Here is a 25,648-nt window from a genome sequence, read left to right as displayed (position 1 = left end):
AATTGGTTACTCGGCTGCCGTGATGGGTAATTGGTTACTCGGCTGCCGTGATGGGTAATTGGTTACTCGGCTGCCGTGATGGGTAATTGGTTACTCGGCTGTTAATTGGTTACTCGGTTGCCGTGATGGTTAATTGGTTACTCGGCTGCCGAGATGGTTAATTGGTTACTCGGCTGCCGTGATGGGTAATTGGTTACTCGGTTGCCGTGATGGGTAATTGGTTACTCGGCTGTTAATTGGTTACTCGGTTGCCGTGATGGGTAATTGGTTACTCGGTTGCCGTGATGGTTAATTGGTTACTCGGCTGCCGTGATGGTTAATTGGTTACTCGGCTGCCGTGATGGGTAATTGGTTACTCGGTTGCCGTGATGGGTAATTGGTTACTCGGCTGTTAATTGGTTACTCGGTTGCCGTGATGGTTAATTGGTTACTCGGCTGCCGTGATGGGTAATTGGTTACTCGGTTGCCGTGATGGGTAATTGGTTACTCGGTTGCCGAGATGGGTAATTGGTTACTCGGTTGCCGTGATGGTTAATTGGTTACTCGGCTGCCGTGATGGGTAATTGGTTACTCGGTTGCCGTGATGGTTAATTGGTTACTCGGCTGCCGTGATGGGTAATTGGTTACTCGGTTGCCGTGATGGTTAATTGGTTACTCGGCTGCCGTGATGGGTAATTGGTTACTCGGTTGCCGTGATGGTTAATTGGTTACTCGGCTGCCGTGATGGGTAATTGGTTACTCGGCTGCCGTGATGGGTAATTGGTTACTCGGCTGCCGTGATGGGTAATTGGTTACTCGGCTGCCGTGATGGTTAATTGGTTACTCGGTTGCCGAGATGGTTAATTGGTTACTCGGTTGCCGTGATGGTTAATTGGTTACTCGGCTGCCGTGATGGGTAATTGGTTACTCGGCTGCCGTGATGGGTAATTGGTTACTCGGCTGCCGTGATGGGTAATTGGTTACTCGGTTGCCGTGATGGTTAATTGGTTACTCGGTTGCCGAGATGGTTAATTGGTTACTCGGTTGCCGTGATGGTTAATTGGTTACTCGGCTGCCGTGATGGGTAATTGGTTACTCGGTTGCCGTGATGGGTAATTGGTTACTCGGCTGTTAATTGGTTACTCGGTTGCCGTGATGGTTAATTGGTTACTCGGTTGCCGTGATGGGTAATTGGTTACTCGGTTGCCGTGATGGTTAATTGGTTACTCGGTTGCCGTGATGGGTAATTGGTTACTCGGTTGCCGTGATGGGTAATTGGTTACTCGGCTGTTAATTGGTTACTCGGTTGCCGTGATGGTTAATTGGTTACTCGGCTGCCGTGATGGTTTGCGTCATCTTGGTTGGGCAGAGCAGCGTTCACAACAGAAAAACACTGGAGGACTGTTTGACTCTTTGCTAACCGATCACACATCATTCGGCTACAGGCACAGTCACAGTCCCCACTCTGTCCAATCAGAGCAGCCACTGTGATCATGTGACCCGCTGTCTAAACAGCGCTTGGCCGAGGGAATAAAAGAGGAAGCAGAGGTCGGCGCCGTTCCACCAGCTACAGGTTTAATATCAGATCAATAACAGTAGAAAAACAGAGGCAGAGGCTACCAGACAAAAAGAAGAGTAGGAAATCCAACAGCATCCAACAGGCTCTTTAAAATAATTCCCTGTACAGTATTTACACACGCGCGCACACACACACACACACACACACACGCACACACAGTACAGTACAGCTACACACTGAGGAGGAGGAGCTGCCCACGTCCTGTCAGTCTGAGGATGCAGCTTCAGTCCAAACGCTGCCCCCTGATTGGTCTGTCCTCCTCCAGGCAAAGGGTGTAATGATGTTGGGGTTAGAGGTCACCACTGAAACAAAACTGTGACGGCTGAAGGCTCAGCTCTGAGAGACAGGAAGTGCCTGTCCTGTCCTTCCTGCAGGACGCCATCGTGGCTCTGAACACCCCCTTTGCTGCCCAGGGCTGTCAGACATCTTCCCCCCAAAACAATAAGCGCTGCTCCCTGTACGTCCCAGCAACAGCCGGCAGCAGCTCAGTGTCTCCACCCACCGGGCCCACTTGTCCTGAGTCTGTGAGCCTGAACCTGTGCTGCCCCCCAGAACTGATGGTACCACCTGGAAACAATCAGGACTTCAATCCTCTGGTCCAGTCCAGTGAGGGGCAGAGCGGCCGGCTGGACGTCCAGGCAGAGAAATCAAACGTACACTAGCATCGCTGAACTGATGTCGATCATGTGATCCAGTCACATGACTCTGGGCAGGGTGGAGGTCAGTTGATCAGGTGTGCCTGCAGACAGGTGAGAGGACAGGTGTCATAAGTTACACAGACGCTAAAATCAAACATGTTCAGTGTGGCTCCTTCCATGAGACGTACTGATATTGATATGATATGCAGTTAGAAGAAAGAAGCGTACACATAAACTGTGGTCCAGAACTAAGAACCCTGTATGTACAGGTCCCACAGGTGTGTTTCACCTGCAGCTGGATCCAGCTGTGAAGACTAACACAGCAAAACGGAGGTTTCACCTGCTGCAGGAAAACACACACACTTACATGCATACACACACATGCAGACCTGTGTTTTCATTCCTCTTGGGGACCTAACACTGACGTACGTGTGTGTGTGTGTGCGTGCGTGTGTGTGTGTGTGTCTTACCGTTCTCACCTCCGTGCGGGGGGGTACATGGACGGGGCTGACGCCTGCTGACTGGCGACGATGGCTGAAGACGAGAGGCCTGAGAGAGAGAGAGGTGTGACTATCATGGAGGGTGAAGAGCACAGGGCAGCTAATGATCATCCCACAGTCCTTTGTGCCTTGTTGCCATAGAAACACTAACTGACCTGAAACTGTCTCTGCTCTGTTGGTCTGTGCGTGACAAACCAGACCTCAGCTCAGGACAGATTCTTCTACTCTGACTGAAGTGTCTGCATGTTTGACTCACCTGAGGCGTAGGACAGGTCGTACTGTCCCGACAGCAGCGGGTATCCCAGGTGATGATGGGGGGGCAGGATGCGCTGGGAGGGGGAGGATCGTGGCCGGTCACCGTCTCTCTCCCGCTCCCTCTCCCTCTCATGTGGCGTCTTGTTGTCCTGGATGGATGGGGATTTGCTCTTGTACTGGCTGGCGTGCTGCTGCAGCAGGTCCAGAGCTTTGGCCTCGCCAGGCGGCTTCACCGTGGGACTGGACCTGGACGGTTTCTCCCCCTCCTCCCCTGTCACCACCTTCCCGCCGTATGAGGGGAAGGGGTAACCGGCCGGCATGTACGAGCCTGAAGGAAAGTACAACAGCTGAGTGTGAAGCACAGAGACCGGGGACAAAGCAATTCTTTTCAGGATCAATTAACCTGAAACTCTTCATTTCTCATCTGTTTGATCTGATCCGATATCAAAGTAAAAACTGTTTCTGATCTGAGGCAGAGTTATGAGTAGTCAGGCAGCTTTGGTACCAAACCAGAGCCTAAGCTCAGTGACTGTGGGTAAGAACAGTTCTCACACTGAGCTGCCCTGAAATCACTAACCGTCCCATTTCTGGTGCTGGATGTGTAGATGCAGGGTACCAGGCTGTGGACAGGTTAGCCGTCCAGGCCTCTGGTTTAAATACAGCTCAGCAAAAATAACAAGCCGTCCTACCTGGGTAGTTCTGCATCATGACCGAGGGCATGCCTCTGTAGCCGGGGTGGCTCGGTTCGTAGCCCTGGGTGTAGGCGTAAGGTCCGTGCATGTAGGGCATGTAGCCCTGGTGCTGGGCCAGGGGGGAGGAGAACTGCATGTGGGGGGCTCTGGCCTCCTTGCCACCCCCTCGGTGCTCCTCTGGAGGCAGCTGAGTCCTGGCCTCCACCCCCTCCTTGGCCTCTTCTTTCAGGGCGCCCTCCTTGAGCCGCGGCCTCTCCTCCTTCCCCTTCCTGTCGCGCTCTCGCTCCCTGTCCTCCCTCCACCGGTCCTCCTCCTGCAGCTTAGGAGCCTCGGAGTATTTGTTGGGGTAGACGTAGGGCCAGAGGCGTGAGTCCGGCTCCTGCACAGAACAACAATTTCCAAATGCGTCTGTTTGCTTTTCTTTTATAATATTCAGAAAAATGAATTGTAAAACTTTTTACAACATACAGACTCATTTATATTTTTGACTATATTGATATAATGTAAATAAATAATTTATATATTGATGTATTTCACAGCGTCTGTGGGGACTTTGATTTATTTCTGTGTTTCTTCAGAAATAGATGCAGTAAGAAAATACACAGTTTTATGTTCCTGGTGTTCAACAGGAAGAAAATCATAACTGAAGACAATATACGTGTGGTGAGAGGGATAAGACCATAAGATAATCAAAGTGCAGTTTTGTGTGAATAACCATAAAACATTATGGCATCACTGCACAGAGCAAACAACTAGTTCCCAGCACACCTCTCTGAAACCATGGTACCTGACCAGTACTTCCTGTAGGAATGCAGTTACCTGTCTGTACCACATGGCCGACTCCACGCCTGCCGGCCTGCCCGACTCCACTTGCTTGGCCTCGTCCTTCCCATGATGCCCAGCTTCACTCAGCTTCATCTTCAGACCCTCTGGCTGGGTGGCGGGGGCCTTGGGGTCTTCTCCTTTGGCCATGATGACCGACTTGGCCTGTTCTGAAGGCGGGGGGGGCTCTTTGGCCTTGGCTGGGTTCAGCGTACCCTTGGCGCCCAGGTCGGTGAGGCTGGGGGCTCTGGAGAGGGTGGGGGGCACAGAAGCTTTCTGTTTCCATTCGTCCTTTACTCCGGTGTCCCGCTCTTTGCTCTCGGCCTTCTTGTCGGCCTGTCGCTGCCGCTCCTCATACTGCTGGCGGTAGGCGGGGTTAGAGGCCAACAGGTGGGCGTGGTAGGCCGGGTCAGGTGAGTAGGAGTAGGGGGGGAAGTAGTACTGGTTGTAGTACAGGGTCTGGGCGTACATGTTGGGGCGCTGCTGGATAACTGATGGCTGCTGAGGCCCTGGGTCCACCTTCCTCTCCTCCTGAGGCTCCACCTTCAGTTTGCGCTCCTCCTCCCCCACCTCTGACTCCTCCTCCTTCTTCACCTTCACTGGAGCGGCATCCATGTGGGGCAGCGCTGCAGGTGCCCCCGGGCTGGGGTTGGGGTAATTCGGGGAGTAATAGGAGTCGTAGTTGGGGTAGTACGGTGAGTCTTTGCTGGGAGCCTGGGGAGGGAACAGGGCCTTCTTGGCCCCTTCACGTGCGCCCTGGTCAGGCTCAGGTTTGACCTTCAGCCCCTCCGCTCTCCCCTCCCCATCCTCGCCCGCATCAGAGATGTCTGAGTAGGCGGGGCTGCTGGTTTTGACGGAGGCGTTGTCGGCTCCATTCTGGTTGAGGTGGAGGGGGGGTGCGAGGCCGGCCTCCATTCTGCTGGCAACGCCGATGGAGGGGCTGGGTGCGTTGTCGGAGAAGCTGTACACCTTGTCGGCCTCCGCCTTGATGCTTGCCAGTCGGCTCTGGTGCGTTTCCGTGGAGCCGTTGAGCAAAGCATCAGCCTCTGAATAAGGGCTCCGCCCCTCCTCAGGCCTCCCCCCCTTTCCCATCGCCTTAGGACTGTCCCCCTCCTTCCCCCCCTCCCTCTTCTTTTTGTCCTTCTTCTTCTTGTCTTTGACGAGGACTGGGCTGGAGGCGGGGTCGACCATTGGAGGGGGTTTGGGCTGGATGTTCTTCAGCTGGGGGCTCTTGGGGACAGACTGTACCACTGAGCCCAGAGCCGGGGAGGACGCCTGCAGGGCGTATGGCGAAGGCGCTCCGGGGGCGGCGGGGGCCACAGGGCGGGCAGGTTTGAGGCCTTTCTGTGTCAGTTTGTCGCCCTTGCCTGCAGCCACCAACTTCTTGGACTTTCTGTCGTCCATCCCGTCATTGCTGGCTTCATCGGTCAAACACACCCCCTCCTCACCACCGTCCGTCCCCTCGGGCTCAGCCTCCCCAACCTTTTTCTTCCCCTTTGATGTCAGCTTCCCTGATGAGGGAGAGGGGGCATCAAAGCCTCGCCCTTTAGGTGTGGTGGAGCGAGCGGGGGAGATGGCAGCACCATTGCAGGAGGCAGGGTCAGGATGGAGGGCGGGGTCGTCCCCATACTCACTGTCTCCATCCTGGTCCAATCGCACGTCCTGGTCATTGTGGGCCCGAGCCTGGTGGTACTTCAGCCCATTGATGTGCTTATATTTCTTGTTGCAGTTGGGGTGGGGGCAGTCGATGAGCACAGGGGAGGGGCAGGTGCGGTCCACCTGCGGAGGGGGCAGGGGGTCGGTTTTTCCTCCAGGGAGGGGGGTCACAGCACCAGTGGAGTTGGTCCTCATGCGTTTTGAAGCCTTGGTGTCCTCGGAGCTGGAGGTTGGCTCCATGTCAGAGGCAGGTTTGGTCTTCCTCTTGGCAGAGGACGGGCTGGCCTTGGCATCCTCAGCACCGCCGGCTGTTTGACTGCCTCGCCGCCCTTTGCTGTTCGCTGTGGCACCACGTGTCTTGCTGCTGCCGCTGCCTTTGTTGTCAGAAGAGTTGCTGTTGTCGTTCAGGGGCGTGTTGCTGCTGGGACGCATCCGCTTCCCTCGACCACGACCACTTCGCATCTCCACGTCACTGGTGGGAGACTCGCAGAACCTGAGGACACAGAGCGAGTCAGCAGCGAACAGGAAGTGGGGGAACCTGAGCACACAAAGACGTGAACATGTGACGATCACAACAGGTCTTGTGGCTGTGCTGGGAAACACCTGAACCACATTTAATTTCACGTTGCTAACATGCAGCATGTTTGCATCCGAGAGGAATAAAAGAATATCAAGTGAAAACAGCTCATTCGTAGCATTTCCTGCTTTGAACTTTGTGCATTAGAAACTACAATTAGCCAACAGCTGCCTCGGAGATTAAAATGGCTTCTATCTTTCTGGATGATTCTGGCCAAGACAGAAATGTTTATAAGTGTCAGTTTTGCTATAATATTTCTACCAAGGCAGCTGCTCTACCTGTTTCACAGACATATTTAACAGGCCTCATTGTGATGAAGCATTTTCACCCTCATGCATAGAAACCACTGGTCAAAAACAGACTTTCCAATCTGCTCATAACATCTACTGACTGCAGAGAATGTGCTTTCTTCCACCCACCTTTTCCCCAAGAGTTGGTTTTCCAACAAATCTACAATGTTTGCAGAAGTTTAGCACATTTTAAAGCTGATCTGTGGCAGACTAAGTTATTATTGTGTTAGAGTGGTTTTTATATACCTCGGAGGGGCCCAGTCATGCCTTGTGCAGTCCAGCAGTGTTCCAACATATGTCTTGTTCCTCCAGGTGACGTTAACAACCAGCATGCCTACAGACAGACAGGTAACAGGTGACTGGACACACACAACCAGTAAGGAGTGAGCTCCCCCTGCTGGGAGGCAGAGTACTAGCAGCAGGTTTGTGGGGGCGAGTCACATCAGGGTGGAGAAACTGAGGCCTGTAACAGCAGCAGCTCAGTGCGCAGCTGAGGTGTGAACTGAGAGGGCCCAGGTGTGCCACCGGCCACACACCGCTCACAGCAAGTAAAGACTACCAGCCAGGAGCTTCTATGAAGGTCGCCATTATCTAAGCTGTAAACTGTTGTGTGTCTGTGTGTAAGTACCAGCTCCAATATTTTTAGAGTTACAATACCAAAAATACCAGAAGCAGAGACTGTACGTTACATGTGCAGTGCGGATCGGGCCGCAGGTGTGTTCTCACCATCCTCAGTCTCCTGCCACACGATGCCCTCCAGGTTGACACTGGTGCCTGGCTCGCAGGGTCCCAGACACTCCGGCTCGGTCGCCAGCGCGGCGTCTACTGTGTTCACCGCCACTGAGCGTGTGCGAACCATGATCTGCTCACACGAAGACGAAATGTCGCTGTTGGCGGACGGAGCGAGGAGGTGGAGAGGAGGAGGAGCGGGGGTGGAGACCGGAGACTCCATCTGGAGGGGAGGGAAGCGTTAGGAAGTGGAAAGAGAGAAAACAGCATGTCCTCAGGTATTAACAGAGATGCCTGTGAAGCAGCTGTGCACAGGCTGAAGTTTGACTGACAGCTCACCTCTGCTCAGCACATCTGGATTATTACCAAACCTGATGCTTTAATGCCACTTCACCCAAACAACCAACACCAAAGCTGCAGCAAGCATGTGCTCCACAAGTCACCATGAGAAAAGTCAATAAAACTGACAGGCTCAATTTCAAGCAGTATCTCTCTGTACACGAAGCGTTTCAGAGCCAGTCTCACGTCCACAGAGCGCTGCAACGTGCTAAAACACACCTGAAATACGAAACGTTCATGAACGCAGTCGATTGTGTATAGCAGTCTGACTGGGATCAGAACATGTTCGATGGTACGTGATTGTGATGGGTTACACCAAGGAACAGAATTCAGCTGCTCAGCCTTTGGATGATGCAAAAATCTGCCTTGTCACTTCCACCTGAGCAGAAACGTGTCTCATTTCCCACCCACTGAGGAGTATTAGTGAACTGTCAGAGCCCAGAAAAAGGCTTTTAGTGCATTATCCCAATGTAAAGTTAAACAGATGGTGGGTTCAGGGACATGGACGCTAACATGCAGTTACATGAACACACCTGGTTTCTGCAGCTGAATTTCAGATGAAGAATGATTCTATTGGCAGGTGTATATAACTGTTTCTAATTGGCTTTTTAAGACTGCAGACAGGGACTGTGGTGGAGTGTCTGCATGAACGGAGAGATCATACATGAGTGAAGGAGCCAGTTGTTACTGCTGAACATCTGAGTGTTAAGATTCAGACAGTTCATGCTGTGAAAAGGAGCCGTGTTCTGTCGCTGCCACACAGACAGAAACAACAGGCCCAAATGAGCCTGATGACTGTGGATGCATGTGTGGATCCACAGTCATCAGGTCCCTGCAGTGCATGTGAACACACCGACTGTGAAACTGCTGCTGAGATGTCACAGAGGAGCAAACAACAGCAGAGCCAACGTTCATTCAAATGAAAAGGTTAATTTAATAATCAGGACTTCAGTGCTGAGCGCCCCCCCCCAGTCTGTACTGCAGGGAATCAGTGTGAAGAAGAAGCAGAGGAGGCAGGGATACAAGAGCAGCAGAGAGAAAGATGGTGTGAGGAGGAAGAACGACAGTAAAGTCAGAGGACAAAGAAGAAGAGGAGGAGAACGGAGGGAGGAGCAGTCTGTAATTATGACGTGGGGAGCAGCTGGTGTGGGAGCACAGGGAGGCGTCAAACTCCCACACCACCTCCTCACCTTGAGACAGGAGGAGATCTGGGAGCATCACGCTGCCTCCTGTGACCGCTGCCAGAGGTCAGAGGTCACAACTGACAAGTGTGAGTGTTGTATCCCAACATGCTGCAGTCACTGACTCCCTGGACCCAGTTCATCCTTGGATCAGGTTCATGTGCCAAACTCACTAGAAAACATTCTGCCCCTTTTCCTCTCAGAACAGTTTTGGAAGAGGAGGCAACCTCAATCGTGGTGCATTCAAGGTCACTGCAACATGAACTGGTAACTAGCTACAGCTGCAGTGTCCGAGTCAGGGAGATGGAGAAACGATCAGGGGAGTTTCTAATGTTAAAAAGGTCACACTTCATTTTTTCAGATGTATTTATAAGAACTTTTATAACAATTACAATGAAGTATGTTCAGAAAAAGGTCAATCACAATACCCTGCTGTAAAAACTACTGAACCTCACTGTGTTTTCAGTAGGAGCTGTATATCTGAAGTTAGGCTGCTCTGAGTCCTCTCCAGGCTCAGTGGGCATCAGCTGTTTTTTCCTCTCATAGCTTGTGACAGCTACTAAACATCGTCACTAGAGCTGGGACTCCTTAGTCAGCCAACGCTAGCTTTGGACTGGATAGTTTGTCCCAACCAGGCATCTGTAGTTCACACCTGAGCTTCAGGAAACAGGACGGGATGGGAGGGGCAAAGAGCAGGAAGGACGGGCTTGAGGTGGGCGTTCGTTTAGGTCATCAGACCCTCTAGACGACAAGGAGACATGAGGGGGGAGCAGCTTTAAAAAAATGAAAGGCAGGATAGTTGTTTATTTTATAAACTGAATCGCTGAGTGTTTCTAAATGTTTGTAGACAAACAACCATTTAGGCTCTGACCTTATTTTCTAACATTTTAGAAACTGAAAAAAGAAACTATTAATACACCAGTAGTGAAAACAGGCAGACAAATACCTACGAGACCAGAAGGACGTGTCACCGTCCATACAGACAGAGATGAACGATCCCAGGAGGAGCGTTAACCTGGACAACACCTGAGCAGACACCTGAATCATGTTAACCAGCCAATAAGCCTCCATGGTCAGACACACTGTGACACACTTATTCTTTTGTTTCACTCTTTTCAAACCCTGTTCATATTTGTGTTTTCACATTACCCCATTTATTTCTTCCCGGCCGTTCAGTCAATAAACCGTCCAAAAATGTTTATGCAGTCTGAAGCCAACACAAAGCTGTTCACTATAACACTGAAAGGACCATTCAGTCATTTAACATCACAGCATTTCTGGAGAGACACGTGGCTGCTTTTAGTGTAGACCATGGAAGGAGGCCTCAGGCTGCCTTGGTGCAAAGAAAGTAAAACCTCAGATGACAGGAAACACCTCCACCTTCGTGCTCTGAGCTGTGCTGAGACAGGTTCCTGAGCAAATAAAACCCAAACAGGGCTGCAGAACAGAGAACGAGTTTACTGAGGCCAACACATAAATGTCCCTTCTTGTCTCATTCGAACTTTCTGCTTCTTTTAGTCAATTTAATGTCTGAAAGTATGAAAAACACCATAGAAGCAACATCTCTGCTTTGAATATTATCCCACTATCAAGATCTGACGAACTAAAAAATTAACTGATGTTTGCTGAACACAAACCTGAACTGTACAGCTTCAGGCAGCACGCTCATTTGCTCCAGACCTGTTTTGTCTCGACATTGTGATAATAAATAATAAAATCCTCAAGTTCAGACCATAGTGTTTCTACTTCACCTGCCTTTTTGCTTTTAGCCTGACTGGGTCAATGTGCATCACCCTAACATAGCAGAACAAATACGTAAGAATTGAAAATTACACATTTATCATTGCTGGAGTGATATTTTATTGAAGTAATCATTGAGATCGCTTTTATTTGAAGCTTGTACTGATGCATTGTTCCCCCTGTGCCAGTGATGGAGTCGTCTAACTAGGAAGTTTAGACAGACCTTTGTCCAATGGAAGATTTTTCATTACATCTCTGATCTACGACTTGTCCTGAAGCCTGAAGTAACTGTGGGAACCATCCGTCCTCAGGGCGGCATGTGAATGAACACTGACTTCCCATTTGTGGTCATGAAACTAAAGCCATCTCATTCTGGAAATCAGAGATGTACAGTTGAGCCCAGCAGGCTGTCAGACACATATCTGGGACTTTGTGAGAGAAAAAGTCAAACAGCGATAAGACGGCTTCCTTTTATGTAAATGCATGTTTTACCTCATTTCACAGGCTGTGACACAGAAAACCTTCTTCCTTCCTGCAGACTGTCTGACCGCAGGCCTGAGGAGCATGTTTCTGTCCCCGGGCGCTGTGGGTGGAGCTCACTGGTTTACCAACTGGTTAAAAGAACGTTGTCGTGGTAACAGGCAAACCATCCAGCTCCTATCTTTGTCCTCTTTGAGAATAATAACACGGCTGCTGGGAATGCTGGGAAACCCCCTGAAGATCAGGAGACCAATCAACTCTCCCACACACTCCTCTTACAGGGGGGAGGGCTCTGTTTAATTCTCATGCGATTGGCCGCTGAGTTTCAACCAACAACACAACACAATGCTGCCGGCGCTGGGAAACACCGGCCCCCGCTCCCCCGCCATTCAGACCCAGAGGTATTCATTACAACAAGCCGCATTCCTGTCAAGGTCACTCAGTCGCTGAGAGAGATGTTCACTAACTCTCAGACCTACGCAGATTCCTTGACCCCCTTCACACCACCAGCTGCTGCTACAGTGGGTGGGTGGGGGGGTCCTGTCATGTTTAGGATCCTGTTACTGTTCAGGGCTGGAGAAACATTTCAGCGCTTCAGATATGAAACTGCGACCTGAATCACCCGCACAGATAATGAGCCCAAAATAGTGTTGGGGTTAGAGTGTGGGGGTACAGAAGTCAACTACAAGGCCCAGGAAGCAGCGCAGCAACAAGCAGATCTTCAGCTGAACAATTCATTCATTCATTCAATTATTTATTCATTCACCCTTTACTGACTGTTTCTCTGCTGCACTGTAGTTGATCTTTAATCTTTGGTCGTTTTTTCTGTTCATTTCATTTGATTTTTTCAATGTTTTATCTCTTTTAATTGATCTTAATTGATTTCCTGCTGCTTCTCATTGCCTGTTTGTAATGTTTGAGCTGCCCTGCCTGCTGCGTCTCTCTGCATGCCAGCTAACGACCCCATCTTCTGAAATCTCAGGAATCATTTCTGATTTAGATTCTTGAAAAGGCCATTTGAACTGCAATAACGCAACTTCCATCATTTTGACATTCAAACATTGTGTCACTTCACAGACAGTTTTCAGGTGTGTGAATGTCCACGTGATCTAACTGCACGGACACTTCAAAAACATCTGGAAGCAGCTGCTGTAACTGTGCACTTGTTAACTATGAAACTGAAGGATCAACAACTGTTGATCTCAAACACCAACAGCACAGCTGGAAATATCCAGATGTGGTGTCACATTGTGTGAATCTGTTGTTGATGAGTCTAAACTCAGTCTCCTCAGCCCGGACCGGGTTTTAGTCTGTTTCTGTCTGTGGTATTGACACAGTGTCTCCTGCAGGTCACCAAAGAGCTGCTTAAGTTACAGAGCATCATATTAAAACCTGAGGACTGGGATTAATGTGCTTCACCAGATTAACGTGTGTGCGTCCTCTTACCTTCTCACCTCCGACCACTTTCTTCATGCCCCGACACTCGCCGTTGTCCACCTCCTCTTGCTCTATCGTCATGGTGACAGGCTGGCCAATCCCTACAGAGTCCAGTGCCATGTTCCCCAGCTGCTCGGCTGCAGCCAACTCCGGGTTCTGTTGGCCCTCAAACGGGCCAGTGCGAGCGCCTCCTATTGGCAGGATGGGAGCCCCAGACTCCTTCTCAGTGCTAACCACTCCAGGGGCCACCACATCAATTTTCTCCTTCTTAGTTTTCCCAGACACCCCGTCCTTGTCCTTCTTCACAGCAGGGAGAGTGCGGGAGGGTTTACTGGACTTGTCAGTTCCCTTAGTTGGGGTAGAGTTAGTGTTCTGGGGTATTGTGTCCCCAGGGGGGCGACCCTGAACCTCCTTTTTAGCTGCGTCTGTGACCAGGGCCTTAACGCTCTCCTTAGAGTTTTTACTACGTTTGGATTTGGATTTGCTCTCTTTGCCCTGTGCGGTGGCTACAGGACTAACAAACTTTATATTGTCAGGTAAAGCAGCCACAGCGCTGGGAGGGGCAGCCATGCCCCCTCCCTCCTTACTGCTCGACATCTCTAGCTTGTCTTTCTCCAAGTCGGCGTCCAGGTCAATGATCAGATTGCCAACACCGATATCCCACTCATCGCCGCTGTCGTACGTGTCCACCGCGTTGGAGTCCACACCTTTCCCGCCTGCAGGGCCGCTGCTGAGGGACATCTTAGTAGGAGCGTCCCGGAGCGCTGCAGGAGGGCCACAGGAGGGCCGTGCTCCCCCGAGCCGCAGGACGCCTCCTCAGGGCTGGACCCCGTGCCTCCTCCCTGCTCCCCACATGGCCTCCTGCACACAGAACAAAGAACAGGTCAGACAACAACAACAGGCCAAGAACTGTAAGAAAAGCCAGAGACTAGTGACAACAACAACTTGGTATGGTCCATCCAGCTGCCTAAGCACTCAAACACACTCAGTTTATAGTTCACCAAACCAGAAGCTCTTGATTTCACATCTGGCCTCAAAGTGACTGAACAACCAGAATTTAAAAAACACCTTGGAAAATTTCCCTTTAGCCACTGTGACCTTCACAGACCTGCCTGGCTACTGCTAATTTGGCCCCACAGACACCACATTCGGTGCCACAGATGCCACATCAGGCCCTGCAGATGCCATGTTTGGCCCCACAGGTCCAAGTTCTTTGCAGGTACATGATCAATGTCCTGAAGCTCAGCTGTCTGTCCGTGACACAGTGTGAGGTTCAGTCTCACATTTACATGCACATAAGAACAGGCAGATGGAAACAGGTGTCCTCACACTACAGGTATATGAAACATAATCGAAGAGTCGAAGGGTTAAGGATCCAGTATCACATGGAGCAAAGACACAAGGTGGGACTGTATCCAGACTGGTCACTTATCAAGAGTTTCCCACCTGGTTCATATTAGAGCAGCAAACATCAGACAGAGTTTCAAGACACTGCACAACATTCATTTTCACCGGTGAGACAGAGACTGCCCCAGATCCACCAGGTCATTACAACCAGTAGGAACCTGTTCCAGCCAGACAATGATAAGACAACGAACAGAACAGGAAGTCACACACAGCCAGAGTGTGTGTTAGCTTACAACTGTAAGCCTGTGTGGTTATTGCAACGGTGACAAGGAAGGACATTTTTACCAAACCACCGTGTTTTTGAAACGTAACAGCAGCTTGTCTGCCTCAGGTCGACATCTGTGGTGGTTCATGTTTTCACCAACAGGAGGAGACGTACCAAAGCAGCAAAGTGTGAAAACATGACCTCATATTTATCACAGCAGTGAAAACAAGTCCTGTTAAACTAATGTGATGTGACACTGGTTTCCTAACTGCTGAGGGGTCACTTCTGTCCTCCATCACTGTGCTGCACTGAGCCTGTCAGCAGATCACTCTCGCAGAGCGCCGTGCAATCCAGCTGACAGGGAGGCTTTGGTCCAGCAGCAGCTGCTCAGCTTAAGACCTGACCGGGATTTCCACTGTAGCCCAAACACAGAAAAGATCTGATTCTAGATTCTGGGGGTTTCCAAGAACAGGGCCTGTCTCTGAACCTCGTAATGCTGCTGTTTATCTGCAGTCTAGAGAGCTGATTGACAGTATCAATTAAAAAAAGTCCAGGCTGTGTTAATAAGTAAATTCTTATTCCATAGTGACGTTTATGGGAAGTGGAAAGGCCGAAACAGAAGTAAGGACCCAAAGATTCTTTCAATTTACAAAGTTAGTAAACATGCTGCCTGCAGAAACTGCACCAAATGTTGGCTGGTGAATGCCTGATCAGATCTAGATCCATTTTTAGACAATTTCATTTCTGCAAAGTCAAAGTAAAATCTTCAACAATACACAGCTGCATAAGCAATGATTCAACATATCAACAGAACACAATCAATTCTGAAGCAGAAACAAAAGTTTCTCAAAGATTTATGAAGATTTGCAGCTTCTCTTTTGTTCTGTGTGAAAACTGAATCTCTGGGTCTTCACTGTAGGTCGGACACAAAACTTCTGCAGAATCACCTCAGGAAACTGAGTCACCAGAAATGATCAGAAGATGACTTGATAAGGAAACTCACTAGCTGCAGCCAAACATTTTCACACTATACTGTGAAGTTTAACGTTTGTGTACTTACACACACAGCTCAGGCTGAAGTGCCTTTGTTAAAAGTGGACTAGCTGGTGCCATCCAGTCCGTTCTGCCTCTAACAGCACGCTTCATTAAAAGCCGGTGTTGTGACAGGGCGTCCACTTGCCCTGCTCTCTGCAGAAAAGCCTCTTTATATGGAAATGAGGCCCCAGCCCATCAGCAGGACAAATCAGCTCCAGGCCAAGTTTCCATCAGAGCAGCCGAGCCCCGACAGCAGCAGGCTTTAGAGCTGGTTTTATCCCCTGGTCCGGATCTATGTCTCAGTCTGATCAGAGTCTACAGAAAATTCCTGGACTTGAGGTCCTGGTTTCTGGCCTATTATGCAGGTGTGTGTCTTTCTACACTGCAACACAGGTTCAAAACTTCATGCTAGTTAAAAGGACAAAGGAAGAACAGTGGAAGTTTTCACTAAAAACCTGAGCAGGCTCAGGAAGCAGCTTGATGCTGAAGATGGCAGGTTCAGCCCTGAGTCTGAAAGTCAGGCTGTGTATCTTGCACACAGTTGTGTCACATTCCTTCTCTCTCACCAGTGTTCACTCCGTTTAACTTCTGCTCCAACTGTGCTGCTAATATGTTCTGTAATGTCATGCCACACTCGGTCCACCGTGGTGGGACAGAGTAGAGCTTCTCACCTCACAAATGATCTGGAGCTGCAAAGACGCTTTAGCCCGACAGACGGGCTTGATGTCGTCAGGTTCCTCACAGAATTAAGATTTGTTAACCATTTCTGTTTATTTGTGACGCCCAGAGGTTTTGTTAGGACTTTCACAAAGTGGACATTTACAGGAGGCGGGGAGGACTTGTCAAAACCACTACCTCCCGGTGCTGAATTCTGGAGGGGACGCTGGACACCCGACACCAGCGCTGCAACTTTTGCTCTGAGACGTAAGAGAGTTTCTTTGAGCTCAATGCTCATAATGATTATGCTAACATTAGCTAATTAAAAGCAAGCAGCTGAGGCTGATGGGAACGTCAATAGTGCTGAAGGTCAAACACTGTTGACCTGTTGGTGGCGCTGGAGGCAAAGTCAGAGGATCAGCAAACTTCTTCCATGAACAATCCACATCCAACAGTTGCTGGAACTAGATGGCTGTGCTGTTGTGGCTCGGGAAGTGTGGCGCTAATACTGAAGTGACTCTTCAGACTCGCCAGTGATGGTTTATACCACATCCATCCACCTCCACCTCAGGACATTAGTGGCAGATCAACAAGGGCTCCTCCTCATGCTTTCTTACTAATGGTGGAGACAAAATGAGACAGCAGACACAGGAAGTTGTGCAACAGTACTTCTTGTGAAATTATGATGACCCTGTTAGTGGTGCAGACTTGATGTGAAACTCCCAGGAGAGCCTTTAGCAGGTGGAACATTATGCTGATCGAACCGAGACACCAGGAATCAAATCAAACTGATTCTGGACTGTGAATGGAATCAAATGCTCAGGTCCAGCTCTGCCTGCAGTATGAAAACTTTGGCCTTCACACACTTTCAGACTTTTAAATCACAGTGACTTAGCGCAGCTTTCAGCCGAAAGGTACCGAGAGCTCGAACACCAGAATGTGAGAGCAGCTTTCGGCTCCAAACTGAGTCTGAGCTCCTGTTGCAGGTCCAGTCACAGTTCGACTAAAAGCGGCAGCAGGACGTTTCCCAGCAGCAGGAGCGACATGGGTCTGTTCATACGTTGAGACTGAAGGAAGTGAAAGTCAAACCACCAAACCCAAATCTGAACCAGGTCTCTGGCTCTCTGAATAAAAAGGAACATCCTCTATTTTGTTGGCACGGTTTTCTCAAGAAAAAAGAAAACAATCACCTGTGAGCTTCGTCACGCTAACGTCTCTGCCAGCGGTGGAAACACCCACATCCTGTTTCAGCACAAAGTAACACGAGATGCACACGTGCACGGTCAGATTTGAGCAGGAAATGCTTGGGAGCGCTCCGAATAACGTGCCATCACTTTCAGTATGTTGTAGTTTGCAGTCACTGTACAAGTCAGGAAAACATTAGTTAAATTCATTATTTACACTCCACCGTGACAACACGCACTAATGCCTTGAAATGAAAATCCTCCCCAGGCACAAAAACAGCTTCTCTAATATCAGTGTTGTGCTGTGGCCTGCACAGGCAGAGCGCTGCACGGCCCAAAACACCTCATGCTTTTCTGTGGGAGTTTCAGCAGCAAACACAGCTGTGGCTCAGGAGGTAGAGCAGGTCGACCATGAACCAGACAGTTGGTGGTTTGGTCCTTGGCTTCACTAGTCCACACGTCAAGTCGCCCCGGGTGGCTGTTCCATCGGAGTATGAGCGCATGTGTAATTGTCTGTGCAAATAGGTAACTGGGCAAATAGTGTAAAAGCTCTTCGAGTGCACCGTAGAAAATCACTATACAAGTATAAGACCATTTACCACAGCCAACACCTATGAAACTCAGTATTTCAGCTCAAATCAGGGTCATAACTGTAATTGTTCAGGTTGATCCGTTTCTCACAGGCTCCTAACATTAGGCGTTAGGTACAGCTGAACAGCAGCTCGATTCTACCAGCCTAAAGCAGACGGGTCAAAAAAGCATGGACCCACTTCACTTTCCCACTGCGACCACACGGTTCAATGACCAGAACATCCAACTATTCATATTTATGGTTGATTTTAAAACCATGAATTTTCTGGCTAATTGATTAATAAACTAATAATCATTAACTGTCATCTTTCCACCATGCTCCCCCATAGTGGCACAGTTGTCTCTGTGTTACGGATGATCTGTTTGTGATTGATCACCGATTACAGAATGTATTTGTGCAGCAGCAAAGACGTGGAGGACAGTCAGTCACCCTCCACCCAGCTCGGTCTTTATCTGCTCCTCCATCTCCCTGAGGCAGAGTTCAGCCGGCGGTCAGCAGCAGCTGAACTCCACCCTGACGTTATCTCCCCGTGGCTCAGTAAACAGGGCTGCTTCTCAGTGAAACACCAGCGATCAAAGCGTCAGTAGGCGGTGAAACAGAGCGCGTTTCTTGCAGTAAGGCAGCAGGAGCCCAACTGCTGTTTGAACACCACAAACACGAGTGTGTCCAAACACGGTCCCCGATACAAGGATGTGGCAGTTTACTGCAGCTTTGTTTCTGCTCTGCCTCAGGCCAGGGTCTAAGATCCTTCACAGAGAGGAAATTCTGCCTTGAAGGTAGAGACTGACTGCTACAGTACATTATGTGCACAGTACTTACACATCAGACTTCATTTTATATGTGCTGATTTCTGAACATGCAATCGTGATTTTCTTCATCAACCTGTCCATTATTTTATCAGTGAATCATTTCAGTCATAATGTAGAAAGTAGGAGCTGTGACATTAAGTTCTATCCCTCATTTGGCAGAAAATTACCATGCAACTCTTTTTATAACTGATAAACCCTTTGTGATTAAAAATGATTTGTTGTTCATTGTTGCTCATTGTGAGGATTTTGTTTTTCTGCATCATGCAGTTAAAATATTATCATGGGGTTTGGGCAGAGAGATACATGTCAGATACACATTTAAGGAACAGATAAATATAATTAGTGAAATGTTTCTGACTGGCCTCACGTCTGTTCAAAGGGAGCTTTTCCACAGACTTCTACAGAAAGGTAGTCAGACATACTTTGTCTCCAGGTAGCGCTGGGGAGTGTTTATCATTTCAGGGTTTCCTCCAGGAAACTGTTCAGCACGCCTGGTTATTAATTACAACTATGATTGATTATTGCAGAATGAATACAGAGCGTGATCAACTGTTCCCTCCTGAGCTGAGTCAACCCCACCCTGACAGAAACTACACTCTCACAAATGAAACCTTTGCTGTAGGAGGCTGCAGGTTCCTTAAAACCACCTGCACCCATCAGGTAAAAGTTCAGTGACAATGAAGCTATCATGTCGGCCCAATCACAAATATAATTACAGACTGTGTTAACTGTGGAAAGCTCTGCAGTGAGCTGCACACACATGGCAGGACTCTTATTACAGCAGTCATCATCAGGCTGGAAGTGATGGGTGCAAATTGGTGTTAGTGTTAGTCAGAGGGTAATTACTAATTGCTGTGGTCGTGGGGACCATCTCCAGCATTAACAGAATGTTTGACACTCTCCAAAAGTTGCCTCTCCTCACAGTCAGTGTGTTCTTCATTACCAAACCCCAGACCTGTAGATTTGTTAAACATGTCGGTCCAAAGGCTCAGAAGAGCCAGAACCTTTCACAGCGGCTGTTAAGTGAACTACGTATGCACCAGATCTTTGCTTTGCTTAAAGTTGCTTCTGGATCCGATTCTGTCTCAGACAAGTATCTTTAAGAACCATAATCCAAACCTGAACTAGCTGTGTAGCACGAGGAGCGAGCAGACTATAAACAAACCAGAGATACTGTGCAGGCGCAGTACAACAGCAGTAACAGAGACGGAAAGTTTAGGTTATTACAGAGGGCTCAGAGAAACTGAACTTCTTTTCTTTTTTGTACATTTCTTACACAAAATGATTCACTGACAAAATAACTTGCACATTGACTGCCAACTAAAACAATCCCTTTTTACAACATCTAAAATATTCGAGCTCTAGTCAAATCCTTTCCAAAAACCTGTCAATGCCCTGTTCAGCTTGTTTCTAATTACAGTGAAAACGACTCAACAGGTGAGATCCTTTAGAAGGATGGATGAACATATGATCTTAAGGCTTTTCTGGTATTTTTCTATATTTCCCAACCAACTGCTGTCTCTGGACATCCTGTTCCGTCTGCAGCGCTGCTTCTCTGTGAGCCCGTCAACACTGCAGGCAGGACAGTTTGGGGCAGGCCGGCCGGGGTGACAGCAGGTCAGCTGCACTCAGCTCTGGCCCCCCGGGAGGAGCAGACAGATCAGCTCATTTCAGCTTCCTGTTGGCTCCTCCTCGACGGCGGCCTGGCTCTCCCCACTGTCACGTAACACTACAGTCTGCACTGTACTGCAGCTCCATGTGTCTACAGGAATTACTGTATATACTTCACTGGTGTTCAAGTGCATGTCACACTGCTGCTAAAAAATAACAATGATTATGATTGGGCCAATTATTAGCTAACCCTAAAGTCTGCAAACATGTTAATTTTAGTTTTAACTTGTTCTGTAATCCCTCATGCACATAAAAGAAATGCAGAAGAAGTAGGTAGTGGTGGATTTCAGGGTGGAAATTAAAACCACAAGGAAGTTGAAAAGATAACGTTTGCAAATGCAGTTGCAGACCGTTCTGACTGAACACTGGGTTAAACTGCTCGTTAACGTTAGCAGACTAAGTTGCACACTAACCAGGTGCCCTGATTTCTAAATATCAGCATCAGCCACAGAAAAGAACAGCAGCAGTCAACCTATGGACAGAATCCTAACTGGGGACTTCCCAAAGCATGAAGTCCTGCAGGGAAATAATCTACAACAAACCAGGATGCACGTGCAAATAAGAGAAGACAATGGGACAAACTTTAGTTCTTGCAGTTTCGCAAACGTTTTTAAAAGCAGCAAGAATTGAGAGTCTTAATAGCCTTGACAGTAACTGGAATGCATGAGTTCTTACAACAGTATTCCCATGATATAGATGATGAAATAATGAATAATTGTCAATAACATGGGTGACACGTATGGCCAAAACAAGAAAAAAATAGTTGGGTTGTCTGAAACATAAAGCATCTGTTGGAAAAGCTTCAGATTTCAAAAGCTGGACAACACTCAGCGTCATATCTGTTGCAAAGATGCAGCTGACTACTAATAAAGACATACCCTGTGCAGTATAAGCATCATTTACTTTCAGTGCTACTCAGTACCACATGATCAGTGTTGTTTCTTCCTCATTATTATCAATTAAACACTGACCAACATGAAAATTAAACACTGATCGTTTTGACCCTGGATCAGGGTGCAAAGATCTGCATGAGAAAGAAAACACTCTGCATCTGTGATGCAGCATAAAATAAACATACAGCAACACATTAACACCAGACCATGTGAGACCCAAGCACAGTTTATCACTACGCAGATCTGTCTGTTCGCTCACAGCGCTAAAAGGAAACAATCTAAAATGAGTCTGTGAATGTACAGGGGAAACTGATCACTTGAAAATATTCTTTTCACACATCAGTCAAACGACACAATGAGGTTGAATCCGGCCTGGTGGATCGCTGTCAGCAGCCATTAGCACAACATGACATTACCCTGAGAGGAACTGGGACAGGACGCGTCTGGTCACAGCCAAAAAAAAGTTGCTGAAATCAACCAGCAGATCTGGTGACAGTGGAAATAACTGCCAGCTGCAGCCCAGAGCACCACAAAAGAATATGCTTCTCTGCCTCCAGGATAACGTGGAATTCCACCAAATCACATTTTTCTTACATCTTGGTTCGTTCTACGTTCAGAGCTTAACCAGAGGAAAACCAACTGAGACCACTGCAGCAGGACTTGGGCCGTGTTGCCACCGGGCTTACCAACTGAAAACCAACCTCCATATGAGTCTCTGTGGTTGGTTTAAAACAGTCACATGATAGACACTTCAAACTGCTTCCTCTCTTGTGGTTCACCACCTTTGTTTACATATTTTAAAACTCAGTTCAGGAAAAACAGCTTCAAAATATTCACTTTCCTTTCAGTCTCCAAGATGTGGTCACCACTATTTACATTTCCTGTAAGTTTCTTCATGCAACTGCCACTCAGAGTCTACAGACTGTACAAACACACATTTCCACTTTGTGCAGTTGCCCCACGCTCTCTGACAATACTCAAAGAAGATGCCTGCTAATTGTCCATTAAGCTTCCTGCTGGAGCAGCAGATTAACTTGTTCTGGAGAACAATACGGCGGCACACAACACACACCTCCAGAAGATTAACCAGGGTCCTGTACGTACCATGGATTTATTAAAAACTTGCTCATGCGTCATCTGCTGTGTCCTTTTGTGCTCATTCGCTGATATAATCCCTGGTGCTTCACAGTTCAATCAGGGCCCGTCAGAGGAGTTAGGGCACAAAGCTGCACTGAAGGTGGATAAACGGTCCTCCCCAAGTCCACTAGCTAAACAATGTTTTCTCCGCAGGCCTCCCCCAGTTAATGCTGTACAGCCCCACTACCGTCAGGTCCCTGCTGGACCCCGACTCCTCTACGGTTTGAGCTGCAGGTCCCAACTGAAGCTGCGGCTGAAACTCACTTCACATATATATGTTGAGCAGTTAGCCTGCCTTTATTAGCGCGTTAGCGCCGTCTGAACGGCCCCTGTTTAAAGTCCTGCAGCCAGTAAACAGGGGTCTGAGGTGCTGACCGTGTGGGGGGCAGCACCGGCTCAGTCCACATGGGAGGAACCTGGATCTGTCCGGATCACTCGGAGCCGCGCAACCAGCTAACCTAGCAGGCTAGCTAGCTAACTCGTCGGCCTGGGACGCACTGCCCTTTAGCGCAAAGCTAACACGCACGCGAATCACGTCGTGTTGTGGCTTCAGCTGAATAATATTCGCTTCACAAACACACAACAAACCAACGGGACCGGAACATCGAATAACGTGCAGCTGCCGAGCACAGAGTCTGTACCGTGTCCGAGGCCCGACGTGGCCCGCTACGAGGCTAACGAGATCCATTATCGGACGCAGCGGTGTTTAGCGGCACTTCTGACATGTTGACTCTTCTCTGTAACTTTGCAGCAGGCGAACACTTTTAAAACAACAACACACAAACTAAAGCTGCGACTTCACACGTCAAACCAGACCCGAACGCCAGAGTTCAGCGGTGCCCGGGTCGGTTCTGGACTGTTGACCTAACGACCTAGCTTGTCGTGTGATGCGGCGCTGTCAACCTGTGGGTCCATTATCGGACACCAGTTCTGGTTCTCCCGGTACTTGATGCTGGTTACCTCTGCCTGGCGTCGACCCGAACGCATGCTGTGACACCGGACCGCAGATTCATCCGGGTTAACGACACCGAGTCACCGAAACACTGGACCGTGTTGAAAACACGTTATACACGTCAAACCGGTGGACAAACAGCCGTTAACGGCGGAGCATTAAAGGCCGTCCATCCCTCAAACGGCAGCCGGTAACGCGCCGCTAAACGGGGGGCACGGTGGGAAGCGCTGGTTCAAACTTCGGAACCAAACGGGTCAGGCAGGGACGTGTCCGATGATGGACGCATGTCCCTTAGCTCCCCGGGTCTCCAGACAAAGACGGTAGTTAGCCTGCTGAGCTAACCGCCGGGAAGCTAGCAGGCTATCCCGCGTTTCAGAAAAAGCGGACCCAGATCCACCGACAGGGCCGCTTCGGCTCGTCCACTTACCCCGTTTGGAATCCCTGTCCGACCGACGTTCATGTGCACTCCATAGGTTCCGATAATCCCAGTGGAAACAGTAGAACAAGCTCCCAAACTGGTGGACGAACAGGCGAACCAGTCAACGTGCTCCCAGTTCACTGGACCGCAGCCATCACACGGGCACATCCCGCAGAAAACGGGAAAACTGCGGGCAACGACGACATTTTGGAGTCGCTTCTCGGGCCTGGATGAAAATCACACTAATCCCAGGTATTCCATGACCGGATGGTCTATTCCCAGAGTTCCCAGATCGGGGTTCTCCCCGCGAGCTGACACACAGACAGCAACAGACAGCAACAGACAGACAAACGGCACCGTGGGCTAAATGGCTGTGGTGCACTGCAGCCAAAGCCCGGAACACTGGAGCGGCGGAGGCACTGGAACCGGACTGGATTAACTGGAGGTACTGGACCTGGAGTCACTCTCATGCTAAAGTTAAAGGAAGCAGCCGGTGACTGTTTGTGTTGTTTAGCACAGATCCCATCACTTGTTACAGTCCACTGGTCTCTGCTCTGGTTCCAGCTTCTCTCTGCTCACAGCAGCCTCTGGAGCTGGTTTTGGAAGAAGATGGGCCTCCCATTGTTGGTGAGGAGGAACCATGTGAGCCAGGTCAGCGGTGTGGCTCCCTGCTGGGTTTTTAATAGTTTTTGGACAACAATGGAGGTCTACGGCACAGACCCATAAGCTCAATCCAGGTTCTGGATTCACACAGTCTCTGGATGGGATCTGGACTCAGTAGCATAAAAAATTGTACTTTACATAAATATTTTTACTTCTACCTCACTACATCACAACAAGAAATCCTGTAGTTTTTACTGCACTGCCCCTTAAAACAACAAGGTGTGAACAGTCCAGTCAATCAGGGACTGATGATTCAGATGTGAGTCTGCAGGAAATGAATGTAAGTCAATGTGAGGTCCTCTGAAGTGAAGGAAACACCACTGTGTGTGTGTGTGTGTGTGTGTGTGTGTGTGTGTGTGTGTGTGTGTGTGTGTGTGTGTGTGTGTAACAGAAACAATGATGTCATGCCACAGTTATCATATCTTTGTTGCCAGGGCAACAATAAATCCCCACATTAAACACAAATGTGTGTGACTGAACCAGTGGCCTGTGTCTGTTGTTTGTGTGTTCAATAAGCTGCACAGCCCACAGGATCAAGTGATGAAGAAATAATAAAGGTGTAATGAGGAATAATAGAGGAGCGCTGCTTCACTCACGTCGTTCAGACTGTGCAGTTTGAAGCATCTGTTCTCATAACACTGAAGTGTGTGTGGACACACATGGCTAAATACACTTTTGCTAATGACCAATCAGTCGACCGGTACATTACATTCAGACTCCTGTGTGTGCAGACACTGACAATAAAAACATTCAGTCCACGCGGCAAGAAAAACCTTAAGACACTACTTTAACCTGGGAGTGTGTCTGTTTTACGGTAAATCTATGGTCAGTGCTGCAGGAGTTGGGCAGTTAAAGGGCTTAAAGATTTATAGAGTCACATCTGTGGTCTGTTCTCGTCTTTTAACTCTGCAATGACACAATGCAAAAAAGAACCAACACAGACTCCAGAACATGTAAACAGTTTTTCTGACTGAGTCGAATGAATGAACTCTTTAGCAGAGTCTTGGGGAAACATTCTGTCTGTGCCACATGCTCGGTTCAAACATGGCTGTAATATCACAATTCAAGCCACAGTGACTAGAAAACCAGAGGCAAAGATAAAGAACTAGATATAGTTGTTTTCATCTAATT

General features: G+C 48.8%; 1 protein-coding gene across 5 annotated transcripts; it reads right to left on the bottom strand.

Annotated features, from left to right (window-relative positions):
• Positions 1–1,533: 1,533 nt before the first annotated feature.
• On the bottom strand, positions 1,534–24,242 carry znf609a (zinc finger protein 609a). Of its 5 annotated transcripts, none has more exons than XM_026311010.2 (9): positions 23,864–24,242; positions 12,904–13,755; positions 7,715–7,940; positions 7,235–7,322; positions 4,463–6,614; positions 3,641–4,022; positions 2,953–3,279; positions 2,667–2,745; positions 1,534–2,297 (listed from the first exon to the last, which is right to left on the bottom strand). In XM_026311010.2, the coding sequence occupies exons 2-8, from the start codon at positions 13,633–13,635 to the stop codon at positions 2,672–2,674; spliced, it is 3,981 nt and encodes a 1,326-aa protein (XP_026166795.1). In that variant the 5' UTR covers positions 13,636–13,755; positions 23,864–24,242; the 3' UTR covers positions 1,534–2,297; positions 2,667–2,671. The 5 variants fall into 5 exon arrangements, with proteins under 5 accessions (XP_026166795.1, XP_026166791.1, XP_026166793.1 ...); XM_026311006.2 differs by having other exon boundaries at positions 2,676–2,745; XM_026311008.1 differs by lacking the exon at positions 23,864–24,242 and adding an exon at positions 23,126–23,271 and having other exon boundaries at positions 2,676–2,745.
• Between the last annotated feature and the right edge of the window lie 1,406 nt (positions 24,243–25,648).

This window comes from Mastacembelus armatus, chromosome 6 (genome assembly GCF_900324485.2).
Source record: "Mastacembelus armatus chromosome 6, fMasArm1.2, whole genome shotgun sequence".
Taxonomy (NCBI): domain Eukaryota; kingdom Metazoa; phylum Chordata; class Actinopteri; order Synbranchiformes; family Mastacembelidae; genus Mastacembelus; species Mastacembelus armatus.
The sequence above is the reverse complement of the archived record's forward strand: the minus strand, read 5'-3'. Positions and strand labels throughout refer to the sequence as shown.